General features: G+C 37.4%; 1 protein-coding gene across 7 annotated transcripts in view; it reads right to left on the minus strand.

The window, feature by feature from the left end:
- Positions 1–9,392: 9,392 nt before the first annotated feature.
- Positions 9,393–21,515, minus strand: part of FNIP1 (folliculin interacting protein 1) — a 155,207-nt gene continuing 143,084 nt past the window's right edge. For 5 of the 7 annotated variants that reach the window (XM_038552085.1, XM_038552082.1, XM_038552088.1 and 2 more), the window contains 3 exons: positions 19,455–19,652; positions 14,949–15,064; positions 9,799–12,573 (listed from right to left, as the gene is read on the minus strand). In XM_038552085.1, the coding sequence (XP_038408013.1) occupies positions 12,495–12,573; positions 14,949–15,064; positions 19,455–19,652 (393 nt within the window). In that variant the 3' untranslated portion in view covers positions 9,799–12,494. Of the gene's footprint in view, positions 9,458–9,798; positions 12,574–14,948; positions 15,065–19,454; positions 19,653–21,515 lie in introns of those variants that run through there. The other 2 variants (XM_038552083.1, XM_038552089.1) reach the window with 2 other exon arrangements.

Here is a 21,515-nt window from a genome sequence, read left to right on the forward strand (position 1 = left end):
ACAGATGGTTCAAAATAAACAGACTATTAGTTTTGTCCCAGAAGAAACAAACAGAAGACTTCTTTACTCATTACACAATGCAAACATCTGATTACAAGATTATAAGACAGTGATTCTTACCTATTTGTCTATTTTTTTCATAATACTTTGTACACACTAAGCATTAAAAAAATAGGTTGAATGAATTTTATCCCCTTCTATTACACATTTCAATTTGTTTTGGCTGCTGTTCTCCTGCACTGTTTGCTCCCACTCATTCTCTTTTGCTGGTCTCTGCTCTTTACCCCTGATATAGTAGTAATCAACCATGTCACGGGGCTGTGGTCCTCTTCTATTCTCTATGTACACTCGCTGCTGTTGTAATTTCATCCAGTCTCGTGACTTTAAATAGTACCTACTAGCTAATGAGTATAAAGTTTTATCTCCAAGCCAGCCCTCTCCATAGAAATAGAAATTTGTATATGCAACTCCTTACTCAACATTTCTAATAATTTCACATGTGACACATTCAAAATTGAATTCCTAGGGCACCTGGGTAGTTCAGTGGTAAGAGTCTGCCTTTGGCTCAGGTCGTGATCCCAGGGTTCTGGGACCGAGTCCCGCATCAGGCTCCCCCATAGGGAGCCTGCATCTCCCTTGCCTATGCTCTCTGCCTCTTTCTCTCTTTCTCTGTCTCCCATGAATAAATAAATAAACTCTTTAAAAAACAAAACAAAACAAAACTGAACTCCCTCCCAAAACCTGCTCCTCCTGCAGCTTTCTCCCATCTCTTTGATGCCACCTGAAACTCTATGATGGTAACTCCAACACCAGTTTCAGGCCAAAACACTTGAAACCTTGCTCAATTCTTTTTCCCCCCTCAAAGCATACAGCTAATTCATTAACGAATCTTCTGTTGGCTAAACCTTCAAAATATTTCCGTACTTGATTACTTTCCTACCACCTGCATTACTATCACTTTAGTCTGAGTTACAATCAGTTCTTCCCAACTGCAACATGATAGCCTCTAACTGATGAATCTGCTTCTTCCTACTGTTACTACCATATTCTATAATCTCAACCCAGCAAGCAACCAGGGGGGCTCTTTAAAAAGTTAAGGAGGATAATATCACTCCTCTACTTCAAAATCCTCTGGCGGCTCTCTCCACAAAAGAAAAGTTAAGGAATTTCTTAGGACTTACAAAGACCCTAATGAAATACTCCCTTCCATACTATTACTGTCTCTCTGACTTCATCTCTTACAATTCTCACCTTTGTTTACTCTCCTCCAGTCACTAGGAGCTCCTTGCTATTCCTTTGAAGGCACCAGACATACTCTCATCTTGGAAGTGCAATGACTATTCCCTCTACTTTGAAAGATCTTTCCCCATATATCTCCAGAGCTAATTCCATCACATGTATCAAGCCTTCACTCAAAAGTCATCTCAAAAATCACAACACTGACCATCTTATTTAAACTGTAACCCAGCCCTTGCCCCTTGCTTCCAATCCCTTTATTCCTTCTCAAATTAGTCATTATCACATATTATTTAACTTGGTTGTATTTATCCATTTCCTCCCTTCCTCCTTTCATAAGAATTCCAAGAACCAGTAGGGCAGGCCTGTTTCGCTCACTGATACATCCCAGTGCACAGAACAGTGCCTTGAACTTACAAGATTTCAATCAATAATTGATAAATGAATATACTTATAATAAAATTTTAAGACTCCACTAAAAGAATAAAGATCTCCTGAAAAGAGAAACATACTTGTGAGGATTTCATCAAATCCTCACAAATAAATCATCACTTGGGTTCAGGTTACCACTTCTTTACTCATACTTTTGTACTGCAAACAAATTCTATACTCACTCCAAAGCACCGCCATGAATCAAGCAGTTAACCATGTTATGCTGATAGATGTCAGGACTCTAGACTGTATAGTTGGTCAGCATTCCCTCAAACAATGCTGCTATTCCAGTAAAACAAGATAAAGTATTTAAAGCGGCACACACTGGCCAACATAATTTTGTGAGTAGTTTAGAAAATCTAAAACAAACAAACAAGGAAGGAAGGAAGGAAGGAAAAATCTCCTAAGGCTCAAAAATAGGCCATTTCAAGATAAGCTAATTATGCTATTAAAGAGGAGATTTTCCCATTAAAGTTTGAATTTATGGGGTGCCTAGGTGGCTCAGTCGGTTAAGCATCTGCCTTCAGCTTAGGTCATGGTCCTTGGGGTCCTGGAATCAAGCTCAGAGTCCGCCTCCCTGCTCCGAGGGAAGCCTGCTTCTCCCTCTCCTCCCTGCTCATGCTCCCTCTTGCAGTCTTTCTCTCAAATCAATAAAAATCTTTTTAAAAAATATAATGTGAATTTATCATAAATATTATTTAAAAGTAAAAGCTACATTATAGATTGCAAGAGTTGCGTAATAGTTTGGTTATATAAAAACTATAGCAGATTCACCTGTGTGAAGGTGAACGCTTTCAATTAGCTCACGACTTTAAGAATCATCACAAGGAAATTAAAACACAAGGGATTATAAATGTAGGTCTCAAAACGAGGACACTGGAAAGAGGCAGAATTTGCCTTGTTTCCATTAAAAGATCAGGATCCCCAAAAACAAAGTTTTGATTTATCACAGCTACAGCTATGGCTTTACTAGTGTCATATCACAAAATATCAGCCCCAAGTTACTGAGACTATGTAAAGTACTATAAATCTGAAAACAAACAAACAAAAAAACAAAACACCACCAAGAGTGACTTGGTAGGAATGAACATTTAATTTCATTTATTGCAAACTATATACATGACAGTCTAACAATCCTTCACACTCTTGTCAGTTTTTGCTTTAAGAAAATATACCATTTTACAGAAACTTCTCCAAATCAAGGAAAACCTTCTCCAAGATCTAAACACTCTATGGGGCTACGCAGAGTTAGAAGGTTTCACTTACTTGACTGAAAATTAGCCTTGAAGTCCCATTAAAATCATTTTAGCAAAAAATAAATAAATAAACAAACAAATAAATAAAATCATTTTAGCTAATGCCACTGATGCTAACCCACTACAGCAAATTTTGGATCCAAGTACAAAATACTAAAAAATTTCCCGCTGACACTCTGAGAAAGTACCACCAAAACCGATCTTTAAGTATGCATCATCCACCAGCAGGATTCGTCACCTGACTGGATGCAAAGTTTTTAAACTGATTTTGAAAACTTTCTTTCCGAGGCAACTTCAAGAGGCCTTTAAAGAAAAGTTACTTTTTCATAACATGACTATTACAGATGACTTTACAGTTTCTACCTCGTTTTCCTGTCCATCTACCCAGGGAAAATCTCACTCCGAGACCTACAGTTTGCCCTGAGAAAATACGATTTTGTTACGGTACCTTTTTACCGAAAACACTAGGAAGTCACCGGCAAAGACGGGTGTGCGGGAAGTCTGCACCCCAAGCAGGAAAGGCGGTCATCACCCCTGCGAGAAGGGCCTGGGTGAGGGCGGAGGAGAGACAGAGAACAGATATACTGGCAGCAGGTGCGAGGCTCTGGCAAGGGGACAGTCGCCGCAGGTTTCGGACCGACAGAAGGATGCTGTCCGTTGGACAGCGGGACGCGGGCTATGGTCGGCCAGCCTTACCTCGGGGGTCCGCTCGGGAGGCTTCTTCTTCAGCGCCTGCCTAGCGCCGGGGTCCACGGGTGAGTTCATGGCCGCGGCCCCGGCCCCCGTGCTCCCCAGCCTGCCCTTAGCAGTCCACGAGACGGCACATTCACCTTAAGTAGGGGGACTGTACTCTCCACGCCCGAGGTAGAGAACTCCGGACTGTCCCGGGGTCAGTGTTCGAGGAAACAAGCCTTCGCAACGCCCGCCCAGGGCCTCAGCCCACGCGCGACTGGCCAGAGGGAAGCCCGCACGGGGGCGGAAGGAGGAGCAGTGCGCGTGCGCAGCAGGGAGAGCACGCAAACGAGCGCCCAAGGGCGTGCCTCCGCGGTGACGTAAAAACTGGGGCGGTGCAGTTAGGCCTCTTTCGACTCCTCTTCGTGAGATTTGAAGACACGTCGCGAGATCTTACCTAAACCCGTCACGACATCCGCCTCGGATTTGCGGTTACGGCCATTCCGACTTCCGGTGCAAGGGCCGGAAACTAGCTGTGAGGGACTGAGCAAAAGTAGGCTGTTGGGGCAGAACCGTCAGGGTAAACGCTCTGGGGGGAGGGTTTTGTTTGTGCCTCAATCCGGAAGCTCAGGGCGTGGCCACGCCCCGGGCCAAACTCCAGTTCTGCAACGCCGACGCCCCTCCCTTGGAGTAAGTGCAGAAGTCTCCACTGCAGTTCGGCGAACAAGGAAGTTCGTTCACTCTCTTCCGTGCGTTTCTTTCAATAAAACGAATCTTGTGGGAGGAGGCCGTCAGGAAGTACTTTAACGGACCATTATGGACGTCCGGAGATCAGGGCAGAGAAATTCGAAGTCTCGTGGCCTTGAGCAGGAGTTGGCGGGCGCTGGTCCTGCGGCCCCTCCCAGTGAGTGCTGGCCCGCGAAGTCACGTGTGTACTGCGTGCGCGGAACCCGTACCCAGGGCAGCCCTTACCTAGGGTCGGAGGGGGTCGTGGGGCGAGGGGGCGGGTGTCGGGAGGATATAGGGCCCCCTAGACTCAGGAGTGATCAATTCCGCACTGCATTTACATACTAGCCTGTTTTCCCAACAGTTTCCATTTATTTACTGGTCCCTTGGTAAGAAAAAGAAAGACCACCCTTGAGGCTAGCCAGCACCTGCAAATGAGGTTTTCACTGTGAGACGACTGACGGAATTCCAGAATCCGTCGTTCATCAATAGTGTTTTTCACTGTTCTTTTGGCTGCACTGGTCTCAAAATTCTTCTTAGCCATCATCGACATATTTTCACTGGATTTTAAGCGTCCTGAGGTCTGTATACCACATGTAGGTATATCTTAGTATTTCTCACAGCAATTACCATAGTTCACTAAAGAACTCAGTGTTTTATGATTATCAGTTTTTTAATGACGTGATAAGAATTGTATTTGAGAGTAACAAAAGGGAAAGGAGAATTCAGGCTGCAACATTGGTATTTCTGGGACTTGGTAACGATGGCTGATATTAAATAATAGCTTTGTTTTCTGTTGGTCGTTGGGCTTGCTCAAACTTGTAGTTTACAACATACCATTAGCACATCTCTTTTTTGAGTATAGGCCAAAAACCAAACCAGGGAAGTTGTGGCTCAGCCATCCTGGAAATTAATTGTAGAGAGATCCCAAGGAATTGCAATGACCCATTTTCGTCATGTTGTGTCTATATAAACATGCTGCCAAAGGTCTGCCTAGACTCACAAAGGTTAGCCCTTCCATTCTTCAAGGATCAGTTTCTAGGGCCACATATTTGAAAGAAGGTAAAGGAATTAAAGTATGATAACCATGAGCTTAGACGTTAGGATAAACATCTGAATTTGTCTTTAATAGGCTATTTCTATTTAAACCACTTGAAGTGGGGCACCTGGTTGGCTCAGTGGTTGAGATCTGCCTTTGGCTCAGAGTGTGATCCCCAGGTCCTGGGATCAAGTCCTGCATCAGGCTCCCCACATGCAGCCTGCTTCTCCCTCTGCCTGTGTCTCTGCCTCTCTCTCATGAATAAATAAAATCTTAAAAAAAAAAAAAAAAAAGGAAACCACTTTAAGTTAATCTCTCTTAAATTCAGTTTATCAGTAAAATGGGAATAGTAAAGGACCCATTGCTTATATGAGATAATTTATGTGAAGTACTTTGGCTGTTGTCTGCACAACGCAGGCACACTTTACCTCTGAAAAGTAATTTCTCTAAAGCTGAAATAAACGTTTGAAGAACTAGAAAGTATTTTTTTAACCCCTAATTTTTTTCATTAGTAACTTGTAGAAACACATTTAGGCATTCTTGAAAATGTGGAGCAAGAACTGTCAAACTGCAGGTTATGTGTAAACTAGGAAACTGCTTTGCCAGAAAAATCTTCTAGTAACACTGAAACATACCCTTTCACAGTAAGTCCAGTGCTTGATAATATGTGCTGAAGAATACCCATGTACACCAGAAAAGATGAACAAAAATGTTCATTGTTCATATTAGCCAAAAACTAAAAATAACACCAATGCCCATCAATAATAGAATAAGTGTATTATGGTATCATTAGATTCAGTGGATAGAATCTCCACCATAATGTTGAGAGAAAAAAAAAAAAACAAAATATGAAGTATAATTAAAACCTAGAGCTCAAATACAGGCAAAATTAAATTATGTCACACAAGGATGCATAGACAGATAAAATTATAAAGAAAAAGGGAGATGTTCACAAAAATCATGTTGGTAGTTACAAAAAATGATGAGACTATTATGATCAGGACAGGGCACATGGAGTAAGGGACTTCTAGGTTACTAAAAATAATCTTCTTGACCTAAGTTATGGTTGCATTACTGTATATTGATTTTTGTGTATATATTTCATGGCAAAAATTACACAAAAATAACCTATTAGGCTTTTATCCTAAGACAGCAATAGTAAAAACAATAAATGTCCATGATAACTATACAAAGATGAACGTAAGCGCATTTTCAAAATCTTTCTTGTCCTTACTACTCTGTATTGTGCTCTAGTATGCTGAAAAAAGTGAATAGACAATGAAAACTCTAGTAACTTTTCAGAGAAAAGGCAACCTCTAAGGATTCACCAGGACTAGCTGGTATCTGAAAGGAAAAATAATGGTTCTGAATGCAAGTAGTCTATTAAATTCTAGGAAAAACAAAACATGATTAAATCTTTAAAAATATATAAATATATATATGGCTTAACTCCCTACTCTCTTATTTTCTTCATTATACTTACCACAACCTGACTCCATATTTTTTATTAAAGATTATTTATTTATTTATTCATGAGAGACAGAGGCAGAGACACAGGCAGAGGGAGAAGCAGGCTCCATGCAGGGAGCCTGACATGGGACTTGGTCCCAGGACTCCAGGATCACACCCTGGGCCGAAGGCGGCGCCAAACCAATGAGCCACCCAGGCGTCCCTGACTCCATATTTTCATCTCTCTACCCAACTAGTGGGAAATAGTAAACTCCCTAAGGACACAGAAGAAGGTTTGTATTATTTACTGGCATGTCGCTGGCACTCAGACTTGTGTCCAGCATATAACAGGTTTTCAATGAGTCTGTTGAATGAACAAATGGAACTATCTAAGGATTAAGTAATGAAGAGGGGATTTTGATGTATAAAAAAAAAAGATAAGCACTTGACTTGTCTAATGGCAAAGAAAGAGGTAAATGTTTTATGCAAAACCAAAACCTTATTAGGCAGACACTCATAATGGCTATCTTAACAAAACAAAAAAAGCAAACCAACAAAAATACGGGAGTAAAGAGCACTGGTTTTAATAGCACCTGGAATGAAGTAAAGACTTAAGATTTGGAGTATGCTGGGAAATTGAGTCACTACCAGAGGGGGGGTGGGTGGGAAACAACCCATGTTCTGGCCTAAATTCATAAAGGCAATTATAGTTGTTAAATCAGAATCTGAGGGGGAGGTGTCTAGGAATTAGTATTTCTCAAAAGCTACGTAGGTTAAAAAAAAAAAAAAAAGCTACGTAGGTGTTTCTAATATGCAATCAGGTTTAAAAACTACTTTTAGTTTTTAGTAGTTTAAAAACTACTAACTCAGGTTCTGGACTAGTCTTACCAGACTTAATTCCAGTCCCTTCACACAGTGAAGGATACGGACTTGTGAGTGCTGGGCTGTGATACAAAAGCAGCATCCCAAATTTCTTGAGAAAATAGCATCTCCCTTATACCTACACATTTCAAAAATGTGAGTCCCCTTGAGACCATTTAGGTAATGTTGCCTTTACCAAGAATCTGAATATGAGCACTGAGGTGAATAGAGAGACCTATTTTGGACTGTTATTTAAAAAGTCAGTTGGAAATAAGGAAGCTCAAGCCTCTTCAACGTAGTCTGCTCCTTAGAGTAAATGCAGATTTATCGGAGATCTGATCAGTGTTAACCCAGAGACCTGTCTGTAATCTAATGAAGGGACTGATCTAGTCTCACACTGATCAGTCCCTTTTAAAAGAATTACAAGGGACCAAGATTCAGGAGGCAGTGGAAGTTGGGGAAGCTCAGCCTATGCTTGAAGACAATCACCAAAGTTCTCCTGACAAATAATGGGTGGGAATTTCACATATTCTTTAAAAATATCTTTTGGGCTGCTTATATTTTTTTCTTTTGGTTGGTGGATGCATTTGAAAGGTTAAACCTAGAACAAACATAACCAAGTCCATGGTTTACACTCCAAAGCAAGGATAAGAAGCACTACATTCTCCAACCTTTGCCTTTTTTAGCTAAGTCCTTCCTACTCAAAGCTACAATTCTTCAGCTCCCACTGCACCTTCACCTCAGGTTTTGTCCCACGTGTCATTCCACTCTACATTCTACAGTGGCAAAAACAAATGAATACAGATAATCTTTTACAATACATTTGTCACCACATACTGGGTGGAAACCACTCTGGTCTGAGAAACAAAATGAACCCTCATAAGAAAGACTGTATGATCTCAGATTAGATTCCATGTTTCAGATTCTTACTGCCAAAATCATTCCTCTATGGTTCTCAGAAAGATTTCTCTAAATTTATTAAATTTTCTCTAAATTTATATGCGGGAATAGCACAAAGTGACACAGATACCAATTATAAACCTCTAAAATATCTGATGGATGCTTCCCAAATACTGGATACTTCCTCTCTGCTTTAAAATAGTGCACTTATTTTCTTTTGTCTAATGTAAGAGTGATAAATATAAAATAAGACCATCGTCACTACAAAAATCCACTGGTCTAATTCTGCCCCCCGACATTAACTCTGCCCAAATCAACTGGCCTGAGTAAGATAAGGCAGCATCCCAACAGCCTACTCAGGGCTGAATCACAGCTGCAGAGCAGGCTCTCTAGGCTGATGAAAGAGCTTACTTACCCTATAATGAAGATGAAGAGGACAGACATGCTCAAAGGCACATGCAAATCAGTGAACAAACCAGGATTAGAATACAAACCAATTGGCCAATTTTTTGGGGGGGCGGGGGGATGTTTAATTATAAACTCAGTGGTAATCTGTATTGGATACAATGTTTTTAATAGGTTTACATGGCTTCTAGGTTTTAAATGATTTTGTTTTCAAAAAAGCAGTTAAAGAAATTTTCTGTTTGTCATCATGAAGAACAGGTCAAAAATAACATACCAGTATATTTTTTATGACTATACTTTTATTTATAAGAACATAATGTTAGGGACGCCTGGGTGGCTCAATTGTTTAGCACCTTTCAGCTCAGGGTGTGATCCTGAGGTCCTGGGATCAAGTTTCACATTGGGCTCCCCACAGGGAGCCTGCTTCTCCCTCTGCATACTATGTTTTTGCCTGTCTGTGTCTTTCACGAATAAATAAAACCTTAAAAAAAGAAAAAGAAAAAGAAAACATAATGTTAAATTCTCCCCACAACCACTGGGAGAATAGTGGGGAGGCTGGACAGTTTACTCAATAATAGCAGCAGCCAAGAATGCATTGAGATAAATTGATAAAATTTGATTATTTCACTTGATTCGCACAACCGCTTCAGAAAGCAGATTCTACTAAATACCAGTAAAGAAATTTGGGATTAAAGAATGACATTATGAGCAAAGTCACATATCTAGAAGTGCCACACTTGTGAAAAGAATACAAGTCAACAGACACCAGAGTCTACAATATTGAATATACCTGATCAAATATGAAATAAAAGACCAATATCGTCCATCAAATTGACGTGTATTTATTGCACAAATTTCCCCTAGAACTGGGAGGTTATTATAATACAGGTGTACATTTGAGAAATGTATACAGAACAAGGAACAAGTATGTACATTTTACATATCCCACCATCTAAATAACTTAGAGAAAGCAGAACAATCTCATAAGACATCCACCAGAAGTAGGCATTGTGTATGCCTACTTTTTTTTAAAAGTGATCATCCCCAGTGTATGCCAATTGCAACAAAATGAAATCTGTGCTAGAATGTTTATTGCACTTAACATTTTCAAACTCAAAATTAAGACATATTAATAAAAGCCAGGAATATTTCAAATCAAACCAATTAGTTTATATACAAGGAAAAATTAGTTTTAAATCTATAATGTAAAATATCCCTTTTTCATGTCCTGTTGCAACAGGTTTTTTTCCTATTGCAATAAACAGGTTTTTAAAATATGTAACACATCTATCTGTACCATAAGAAGTTGAAAAAATTATTTTGAACAGGCCAAAACTCTTCACATTCATCATAATGATCACACTTTAAAGAAGTAGCAGCTCATTCCTTGGGCTTTGTGTAAGAAAAACAAGACTATGATGAAGGTAGAAATTACAGTGGGTTAGGAATTATAAAACTCAGGAATCCTATAAGGATTAATGATTCTATGAGAAACTATAGGCCTCTTCCTTCTGAGCAAAGCTTAGCTTTAAAAAGAACAGTAGCATGGGCCATCCATTTATTGAAGGCTAGATTTCCTAAATAACTAAGAGATTTCAAACAGGACTGTGAATAGTTTGATGATTAAGGAAACAAGCAAAAACAGACATTATCTACCTGCTACATATCATTCTGAACTACAATAAAAAAATAATGTACAATGGCCCACATATGAATCTGCCTATATTCCGAATTCTGCCAAAGAGATTGATTCATAGAACTCCAAGCAATAAGAGGGAAGAATTTCAATAATTAATGGAATACGGAAATTAAGCCAAAGAAAACAGAATCATAAACACTCTTTGGCAGCAAGTCATCCATAGGAGACTCAAGTACTAACTGGGATCAGCTGATAGGACACAGGGGCAAGTGATTGCAGGCACAACAATTTCAGGTTTACACTCCATCAAAACAACCATTTCTTGCCTAGTTGGAGATTTCTTGAATACATAAAGAACAAGGCAAAATGTGACCCAACACTATAAATTCAAGGCCAAAGACTAAACGAACCACAGGAATTTTCCTTAATTACTGAAAATTCAAACAGCAAGAATGAATATATCATACAGTAATTGTACTTAGTAAGAGAATAAGCAAGTGGGTTTTTTAAGCTAATCAATTATGATGAAAATAGTCCATGAAAGCAGAAACCAATTTCACTTCTAGCATTAAACATATCTTAGATCAGATAAGAATAAACTATAATGTAGTATTCAAGTAAACTGAGGTAGTAGAGTATATTGAAAACTTTATCTACCTATCTTTCTATTTACATTACTTACAAGAGTTTGGTTCCATATTAGCCTTTCTCATAAGCAACACTCGGCAATATATACAAAAACATTAACAATTGAAAAGTGAAAATATTTGAAAAAATTAGATTTTGGAAGGGACAGACTATTAAAAGAGAAGAGTTTTAAGAGTTAACGAGCTCTATTAGTGTAAACTGAATATTATGAAGGACTGAGAAAAATATTCAGTTCCTGTGGGTTTAAGAAGGGCTGATACTGAAAGCAAAGGCCTTGGCTACCTGAGCACTTTTAAAGAAAATAGTATTATTTTTCCCAATGCTTTGGTGTAATTTTTAATCCTAATTTTCATTTATTAAATTAGATGCAAATATGTAAATATTAACATTTATAAGAATTAGCTTATACTTATAAACAAAACAAATAGTATAAAGTTGTATTCTTATTTGGGGAATCTACATTCCTCAGCCTTAAAAAAAGATCGGCTTTAGTTTATTTTAGGGTGTATGAACAGAAAATTCACCACAGAGTAACATTTAAACACTATTTACAATTGATACTAGTTGAAAAATTATTTTTAAAAAAGGCATGTTTACCAATCAATCTTGTATTTCTTACCTCTGCTTTTTTAAAAAATAGATACATATGTACACTTGGATGGATAACATACACACATTTACACTCATTATTCTGGATTTATTATAATTAACAGGCTGTTTAAAATACTTTAAGAAATACCCCCAAAATTAGCTATTTTGAATTGAAAAACAAAAGAACAAATAAGCTTTTATAGATCTATCTATACCTTAGAAATAAGGAATTAAAACTAATGAAATGACTATTTCTGAGCCATTTAATTGGAGACATCCATTGCTATTTATGAGTGTGGCAACACGGGAGTGATCATATGAAATTCCTTGATGTTATTCATTTAGAAATTTCTACACTTTGGCTTTTTCAAATGCTTTCCCTCAAAATTATTTATGCTGTTTTCGTTTAACTTGGTTTAAAATACACCACCACCCAAAGTCCAGCCAAAAGGAAGAATAATCCAATGATCACACAATATGTACTGCAACACAGGATACCCAGGCATTTGACTCATTCAGATGGAAGTCTAACAGGGAAAAAAAAACAAAAAAACAAAAAACTGCCATAAACAAATGTTGTATCTGCTTCCTTGGTTTCTATTTAACTTTATACTGAAGTTAATTCCTAACAACCTTTATGTTAAAGGAGTATCTGAGCAACATATGGAGAATGAGTGCTTGCTACAGCAGCCAGAAGAGGAAGATCACTGGATTCAATCCTGAAATAAAGAAAAAAAAATCTCAGTTTAGGCTCTCTGTACCAGGACATGTGTCTTACAGGCAATGACTGCTATCTATGTACCATGTTTCAGCATTCAAGAACCTAGGCCACTTTGGCGAAAAGGAAAAGAAAGGGTAAGAAGAGAGTTGAAGATTACACAAACTGGAAATGTTTCAGTAAGTAAAAACTAGAACAAAAGATTTTTTTAAACAGAAACTACTGAAACCCAAGAGTAAGTAACAAGTCATGGATGTAGGAAGGCATCTCACTGATCTAATAGACTAGGCATTAGGGCAAGGGATAGTATCTAACAAATACAACAAAGTATAATAATAGAGTGACTGTGTCCACCTATACTGTTTTGGATATAAATGTTTTTATAGGGCAGCCCCAGTGGCTCAGTGGTTTAGAGCCACCTCCAGCCCAGCGTGTGATCCTAGAGACCTGGGATCAAGTCCCACGTCGGGCTCCCTGCATGGAGCCCGTTTCTCCCTCTGCCTGTGTGTCTCTGCCTCTCTCTCTCTCTCTGCCTCTCTCTCTCTCTCTCTGTGTCTCTCATGAATAAACAAAATCTTAAAAAAAAAAAAAAAAAAAGATCCCCAACGTACTTTAAAAAAAAAAGTTTTTATAGAAGTACCTAGGGGTGCCTGGGTGGCTCAGTCAGTGAAGTGTCCAACTCTTGGTTTCAGCTCTGGTTATAATTTCAGGGTCATGAGATCAAGCCCCACATTGGGCTTTGCACTCAGAACAAGTGGATACTGCTTGAGATTCTCTCCTTCTCCCTATGCCCCTTCCTCTGCTCACATGTGCTCACTTTCTTGCTCTTTCTCAAATAAATAAAATCTTAAAAAAAAAAAAAAAAAGTACTAGGAAGAAGTAAGGGAAGCTTTTTTTGGGGGGTGGGGAGCTTCTTAAAAAATACATCCTTTCCCTTTTTATAGGGAAAAAAGTGGCCAAAAACATAGAAAAGGTTATGTTAAAAAAAAAAAAAAGTTATGTAGACTCATTCACAGAGAATTAATCTGAATAAAATCATATTATATATTTTTTTCAGCTAGTAGCTTGACAAAGATGGAAAACTCTGGCAATAGCCAGCAGTAGGAAGAATATGCTTCCTATTGTCTGTGAGAATTTATTCTGATACTTTTCTGATGACCTTTATTTAGTTTTACCTATCACAATAACAATATCCATCAAAAATTTAATACATCTATCCTTTAAAAAATTTTAAGAATTTATCCTACAAACTGCAAAGATTTATATTCATTCTAGCATTGATTTGTAACAGTACAAAACCTGAAAATAATCTAAATTCTACCACATAATGAAATGCTATACAACCATTAAAAGTATGGAGATAAATCAGTTTTTACTTATATGAACAAACATTCACAATATATTAAAAGGCAAGTTGCATGATGATATACAGAAAGTAAACCAAATTATACTTTTTATCCTATATATTTAAAAATTCTGTAAGAAGACACAATCCATTAATTGTGTTTGGGTGAGAGTCAGAAGTTGGGGAAAAGTCACTGACAATTTTCATTTTATGCCAAAATGTACTGTAAAATTTGGTTATATGCAAACTACATTAAAAACTAGTTTAAATTTTTTAAAAATAAAGGCATAAAAAATAAAAAAATAAAGGCATGACACAGAATCATCTATTCCAATCAAGATAAGAAATAATATTAAATAGTAATATTTAATTTGGTTTCTGACACACAGTTGCTACTTGATGTTGGCTCTCCCTTCTAAAAAGCTTAATTTCAAAGATTTTTAGTTTGTTTTAATTTGTGCAATTAGGATTTCAGGAAATAATTCACACACATACATACACACATGCACAGGAAGTAGCCATAGAATACAGGCAAAGTGACTACAGAATATGATGAAAAAGGCTAGACAATGTCTCCCACTAATTTCCTGTTCCTCCTTCAGTTAGCATTTTAGAAAAGTATATTCTTCCCAGGGATAACTGCAAAATAGACAGACATGGTATAAAGATAATGGGGTATAAAGGTAATGGGGTAGGAGTAATAATATGTAGGTAATGTACTACCACCCACAGAATAGTGTTACTTCAATCAGCTCATCTGGATGGCAGGGCAGATGCTGGAAATGATGAGTTTACAATATTTGTAAATTACAAGTTTCTCAACTTATTGTAATAGTACAAGAGATGATGCTTTTCAGATCAGTGGAAGCTAGGAATCTGCTTTTATATGGTATAGAGCAACCCAACTGACAACAGTATCCAATTTCTAATAGGAAAAGGACTTTAAAGGAAAAAAGGCAATTCTGGGGAATATTCTTTGCCTAAAGAAAGTGCAATGAGAAAACAAAGCCAAAAAGAAACCATAAACATACCCTAGAACCACTCCTAGTTCCTTGACGTGAACACGCATCTGTCCCCTCAGGTACTCAGATAGCATTTTGCTCTTGAAGTATAACTCCTGTAATCGGTCTTCTAGATGCATTACACACTGCAGTTAAGGGGGAAACAAAGATCAGGTGAGAAAACATTTTCTAATTCAAAGTGATGGCAAATTCCAAAGCAACATGTTTATGACAATTCAGTTTAGTTACTCCTATATAAATTAAAACTTGGAGCACATTTTTAAAGCACATAATTTTAGCTAAAAGGAGTGTAAATTTTTCTCTAATTCATCCTATAGAGTTTAGATCCTATAGATTTAGATCCTATAGAGTTTTTGTTTAAATGCAGTAAATTAAACATAACATAAAATTTACCATTCTACCATTTTTAAGTGTGAAAGTGAGAAGCATTAAGTACATTTAAAAAGATATGAAATTATCACCACTACACATTTTTTTTTTTTTTAATGATAGTCACAGAGAGAGAGAGAGAGAGTGAGAGAGGCAGAGACACAGGCAGAGGGAGAAGCAGGCTCCATGTGCCGGAAGCCCGATGTGGGACTTGATCCCAGGTCTCCAGGATTGCGCCCTGGGCCAAAAGCAGGCGCCAAACCGCTGCGCCACACAGGGATCCCACCACTACACATTTCCAGGACTTAGAAGATGTTTTTATTCCAAATTTGATAAATGTAACACTCATAAATTGATGCATTTCAAATGTATGTCTATAGGAAATACATTATCCCATGGAGAGTTATTATCCCATGGAGAGTTAAAGAAAAAAGTTGGCAGTAGCCCACAGAGAATGCTCAGTAGTCCTTACTAGAAAAAAGACATTTTTAGGCTAGAACATCAAAAACTAAAATATATACACTTCATTTATTATCAACTAAGTTGCTCAATTTAATAAAACAGGTGGTTTTGCATGTGAATTGAAACTATACATTTGAGGAAAAAATATGAATTTCAGGTGTTAAAGCACTAAATTCTTGCAGGGTGTTCCTTTCCAATGAAATTCAACTATTAAAACTACTAATAGGGGTAACCTGGATGGCACAGTTGGTACTGTGTGGGACTCTAGTACTCAGGGCTGTGAGTCTAAGCCTCAATTAGACATGGAGCTTACTTAAAAAAAAAAAAAAAAAAAAAAACCAAACTGCTAATAAAAACCCACTTTCTTCTTGGCAAAACAAAATAGAAACTATGTATGTATATAATACACACACACAAACACACAAACTTTGTATGTAATTTACATATATTTGTGAATTTACCATATTATCCACCACACGGCATGCACTCACGACCCTGAGATCAAGACCTGAGATGTGATCAAGAGTCGGACACCTAACTGAGCCACATAGGGGATGTCCCATATTACCCATTTTTAAGTATACAATTCAGTGGCATTAAGTACAGTCACAGTGTTGTATAACCATCATCGCTTTCCATGTCCAGAACTTTTTTCATTTTCTTGAACATTAACTCTGTACCCATTATATAATAAATCCTCATACCCTCCTCCCCCAAGCCCTTGGTAATCTCTACTTCCTCTCTCTCTCTGAATTTGCCTATTCTAGATACCTCATTTAAGTAGAATCCTGTAATTAATCTGTCCTTTCTACTTATTCTACTTAGCATAATGTATTCAAGGTTCATCCATATTGTATCAGAATGTCATTCCTTTTCATGGCTGAAATATTCCATTCTATGTATTAATACACATTCTGCTTATCCATTCATTTGTTAATGGACCCAAGTTGTTTCAACTTTTGGCTATTGTAAATAATGCTGCCGTAAACATGATGGTACAATTATTTGAGTCCCTGCTTTCAAATGTTTTGAGTAAAACCTCAAAGGCAGAACTTCTGGATTACAGGACAAATACAATGTTAACCTTCTTGAGGAACTGCCAAGGTGTTTTCCACAGCAGCTGGGGCATTTTACATTCCCACCAGTGACGTACAAGGGTTCCAATTTCTCCACATTTAGGATACTTGATGCTTTTATGTTTTTGATCATAGCCACACTATGAGTGTGAAGGAGTATCTTACTTTGGTTTTAATTTGTACTTTCCTAAAGATCATTTCATATGCTCAATGACCATTTATGCATCTTCTTTAGAGAAATGTCTATTTGCCTATTTTTATTCTTTAATTTTTTTAAAAGATTTATTTATTTACTCATGAGACACACACACACGAGAGAGAGAGAGAGAGAGAGAGAGAGAGAGAGGCAGAAACACAGGCAGAGGGAGAAGCAGGCTCCATGCAGGGAGCCTGACATGAGACTTGATCCCAGGTCTCCAGATCAGGCCATGGGCTGAAGGCAGCGCTGAACCGCTGAGCCACCCAGGCTGCCCTATTTGCCTATTTTTAAACTGAGTTTTTCTTTGTTACTCTGGATATCAATCTCTGAAGATATATGATTTACAAATATTTTCTCCTGCTCTGCATATTGTCTTTTCATTTGATGGTGTCTTTTGGTAAACAAAGATTTCAATTTGACAAAATCCCATGTATCTACCTCTTACTTTTGTTGCCTATGCTTTTGGTGTTAAATCCAAGAAATATTTGCCAAATCAAATGCCATAAAGATTATCCCCTATGTTTTCTTTGAACAGTTTTACAGATAGTTTAAGCACTTAGGTTTCGATTTAAGTCAGATTCAAGTTTGAGTTCATTTCTGTACAAGGCATAAGGTAAGGGTACTTGCCATGTGGATATCCAATTTTCTCAGCATGATTTATTGCAAAGGTCCCTTTCCTCTTTGAATGGTCCTGTTTCCCTTGTCTAAAACCAAATGGCCATATAAGTAAGGGTTTATTTTTGGACTATTAAATTCTATTGGCCTATATGTTTGTCCTTATGCCAGTGTCACACTGTTTTGATTACTATCACTTTGTAATGAGTTTTGAAACTGGGAGGTGTGAGTCCTCCATCTTTGTTCTTTTTTTAAAGATTATTTTGGCTCTTCAGGTGCCTTGAGAGTTCATGCAAATTTTTAGGATGCATCTATTTCTTCAAAAAAAAAAAATTTAAAAAAAATAAAAATAAAAATAAAAAAAGGAAGTCATTGGGATTTTTTATAAGGATTGCATTGAACCTGTAGATTACTTTGAATAGTACTGTGATCTTAATAATATTGGGTCTTCCAATCTATGAACACAAAATGTCTTTCCATTTCTTTAATTTCTCTCAGCGATGTTTTCTAGTTTTCAGTATACAAGTCTTTTGTGCATGGTCTAATTTATTACTAAGTAATTTATTCTTTTGATGCTATTTTAATTGCTTTCTTAACTTCCATTTTAGACTGTTCATTGCTATACAGGCTCAGACTCACAATACAGTACAGTCTACTGTACATACATAGTGTATGTAAATCGAACTATATTTGCACACTGATTTTGTATCTTTCAATTATTTTGCTCATTTTTAGCTCTAACAGTTTTTTTTTGTGGAATCTTTAAGTTTTCTACATTAAAGATTATATCATCTGCAGGGATAATTTTACTTCTTCCTTTCCAATTTGGATGCCTTTCATTTCTTTTTCTTGCTCAACTGCTCTGACTAGGGCTTTCCAGTATTAGGTTGAATAGAAGTGGTGAAACTGCTCTGACTAGGGCTTTCCAGTATTATGTTGACTAGAAGTGGTGACAGTGGGCTACCCATGTCTTGTCCATGATCATAAGGGTAAAACTTTTAATATTTCACCAATGAGAATAATGTTAGCTGTGGTTTTGTGAAATGTGGACTTTATCATGTTGCTCTACAGAGGTTTTTAAATAAGCTGTATTGTATCTGTCCTAACAAGAAAAAAAAAAAAGAAATTTGAAAGTTGGAAAATAGTGTCTTCAGTAAGAAGTTATTCAGTATTATGAAGAGGGATCATTCAAAGTCCTGACATGACAATGAGGCTCTAGAAAGCACTGGCATTCTGCACAAAACGTGAGGACACTACATGTCTATATCTTACATTAAACTAGTCAGGCACTAAATTCTAGCTGCTGAAACCATACAATAAATAGACATGTAGAGATCCCCCTCTGTCTTAGTCAGGTTGGGCTGCCATTATAAAATGGCACAGATTAAATGACTTAAAAAAAGAGAATTATTTTCTCATAGTTCTGGAGATTGGAAGTATAAAGGTCAGGGTGCTAGCATAGTCCAGTTCTGGCGAGAGCTCACCTGGGCACAGAGATGACTGCCTCTGCTTGTGTTCCCTTTTCATAGAAGGTCATGAATCCCAGCATAAGGGCTTCACCCTCATCACCTCATCTAACCCTAATTATCTGCCAAAGGCCCATCTCGAAATACCATCATACTGAGTGTTAGGGCATCAACACATGGATTTTAAAGGAACACAAACCTTCAGTCTATAACCACTTTTTTCCAAGAAACAGTGATGAAGCTAACAGCAGTATTCAATGTAGGCATATACTAAATAAAATTGTCAGCTCTCAGAGTGCTAAATAATTCAAGCCTTATACATACTTACAAAATTTGGAGACAAGTTATGTTTATAAAGCTGAAGAGTGGAATGAAGCAGGTTGGACACAAGACTGGAAACCAATACTTCCTTTCCCAATTTATTATCTGTCATCCGTCTCTGGCTACTGGCCACTTGAACAGTCCATTTATCCATATCTGCTATAATACAGACAGCTTCTGCTATTGGTTCATCCAACACTGGATGCTGGAAAGAAGAATTCATCTTATAATGAGCAAATGAAGTTTTCAAATAAATGTTAATGAAAATAAGGCAAGGAAGAGATATCAAAAACAGAATAAAAGAATATTAAATTCTGACAGCTATTGCCAAAGAATTCTTAACAGTGGAAAATGGAATATTTAATTAGCTCAGTAACAAATACCCTGAGACATCTTATAGAAACCATCCCTAGGGGAATCTGGGTGGTTCAGTTAGTTAAGCATCCAACACAGGTCATGATCTCAGGCTCATGAGATCAAGACTCAGCTGGGCTCCATGCTCAGCAGGGAGTCTACTTGAGATTCTCTCTCTTTTCCCTCTGCCCCCCTCACTCTCTTTCTTTCAAATAAGTAAATCTCAAAAAAAAAAAAAAAAAAGAAAAATAATCACTGTAGAGATTCATTACCAGAACTCTTTTTGTTTTTAATTTTTTAAAGATTTATTTATTCATGAGATATGCACACAGAAAGAGGCAGAGACACAGGCAGAGGGAGAAGCAGGCTCCATGCAGGGAGCCCGATGCGGGACTCAATCCTGGATCTGGGATCAGGCCCTGAGCCGAAGGCAGATGCTCAACAATGAGCCACCCAGGTATCCCCAGAACTCTTTTTAAAAAGTTTTTGTTTAAATTCAGTAAGTTAACATACAGTGTAATATTAGTTTCAGGTATATGATATAGTAATTCAACAATTCCATACATTACCTGGGGCTCATCACAGCAAATGCACTCCTTAATCCCCATTACCTATTTTACCCATCCCTCACCTCCCACCTCCATTCTGACAGCCATCAGTTTGCAGAACTCTGTATTCTTTAATCCAGAAGTTAATTGTCACCAGTCTTTTGATCATTCAATGAATTTACTGACGCCTGAGTGGCTCAGTGGTTGAGTGTCTGCCTTTGGCTTGGGGCATGATCCCGGGGTTCTGGGTTCAAGTCCCACATCAGGCTCCCCGGAGGGAGCCTGCTTCTCCCTCTATGTCTCTGCCTCTCTCTACCTGTCTCTCATTAATAAATAAATAAATAAAACCTTTAAAAAACCTAGTATTTGAAATACATGAACCCAATGGCCTTTTTTCTTTCAAAGTTGTACTGTTAGTACAATTTTATAACAAAGAATGTTTGCTCCCTGGTAAACCCAGGTTTGGCATGCCCAAAGGATATCCCTTTGCCCAGTAAATGAACAACCACTATGAATAAGGCTTTTGGCTTGAAGCTAAGTAAACAAAGACAATGGAGTTCACAGTCCTGTATGGGAGATAAAAATAAATACAAATGGCTATAAAAAGACATATGTTTAACAGACAAAACAGGCATCAAGTGCTGGGGTAGCAGAAGAGGACAATAATGGGTTTTGTGTGATCGGGAGTTTCACAGTAGAACTGACACAGGGCTATAAATTTAAGTATGGATTGGACTGCTGGTGCAAAACAAAAGAGGAATATGGATAATTCTGTAAGTGAGAATATCATGAGAAGACTCAGAGACATAAGTAAATGCCTATGACTAAATTAGTGAAATGTGATACTGAGAAGTGGGGAAGAGGAGAATGGCTTGGAAAGACACACTGCGAAAACTTTCCATGAAACTCTGAACTTTATATTTGTTTTTATAAAATAGTACTCAAATATTTCTTATTCAACTCTTACCAAGAATATAACATGTTTTAATTAATCAACTTAATTACTGAAATATAATTTTGGAAATGTTACATACATCTAAAGATGTAAGGTATTCCTTGCATTTTTAAGAAACAAGGTAACAGTTAATATATTTTAATGTATTTCTACAGTTATAAAAGAAAAATAAGGCAAGAAGCATGCTCAAATAACCAAAATGGAGTAACAA

This window comes from Canis lupus, chromosome 11 (genome assembly GCF_011100685.1).
Source record: "Canis lupus familiaris isolate Mischka breed German Shepherd chromosome 11, alternate assembly UU_Cfam_GSD_1.0, whole genome shotgun sequence".
In the NCBI taxonomy this organism is placed as follows: Eukaryota; Metazoa; Chordata; class Mammalia; order Carnivora; family Canidae; genus Canis; species Canis lupus.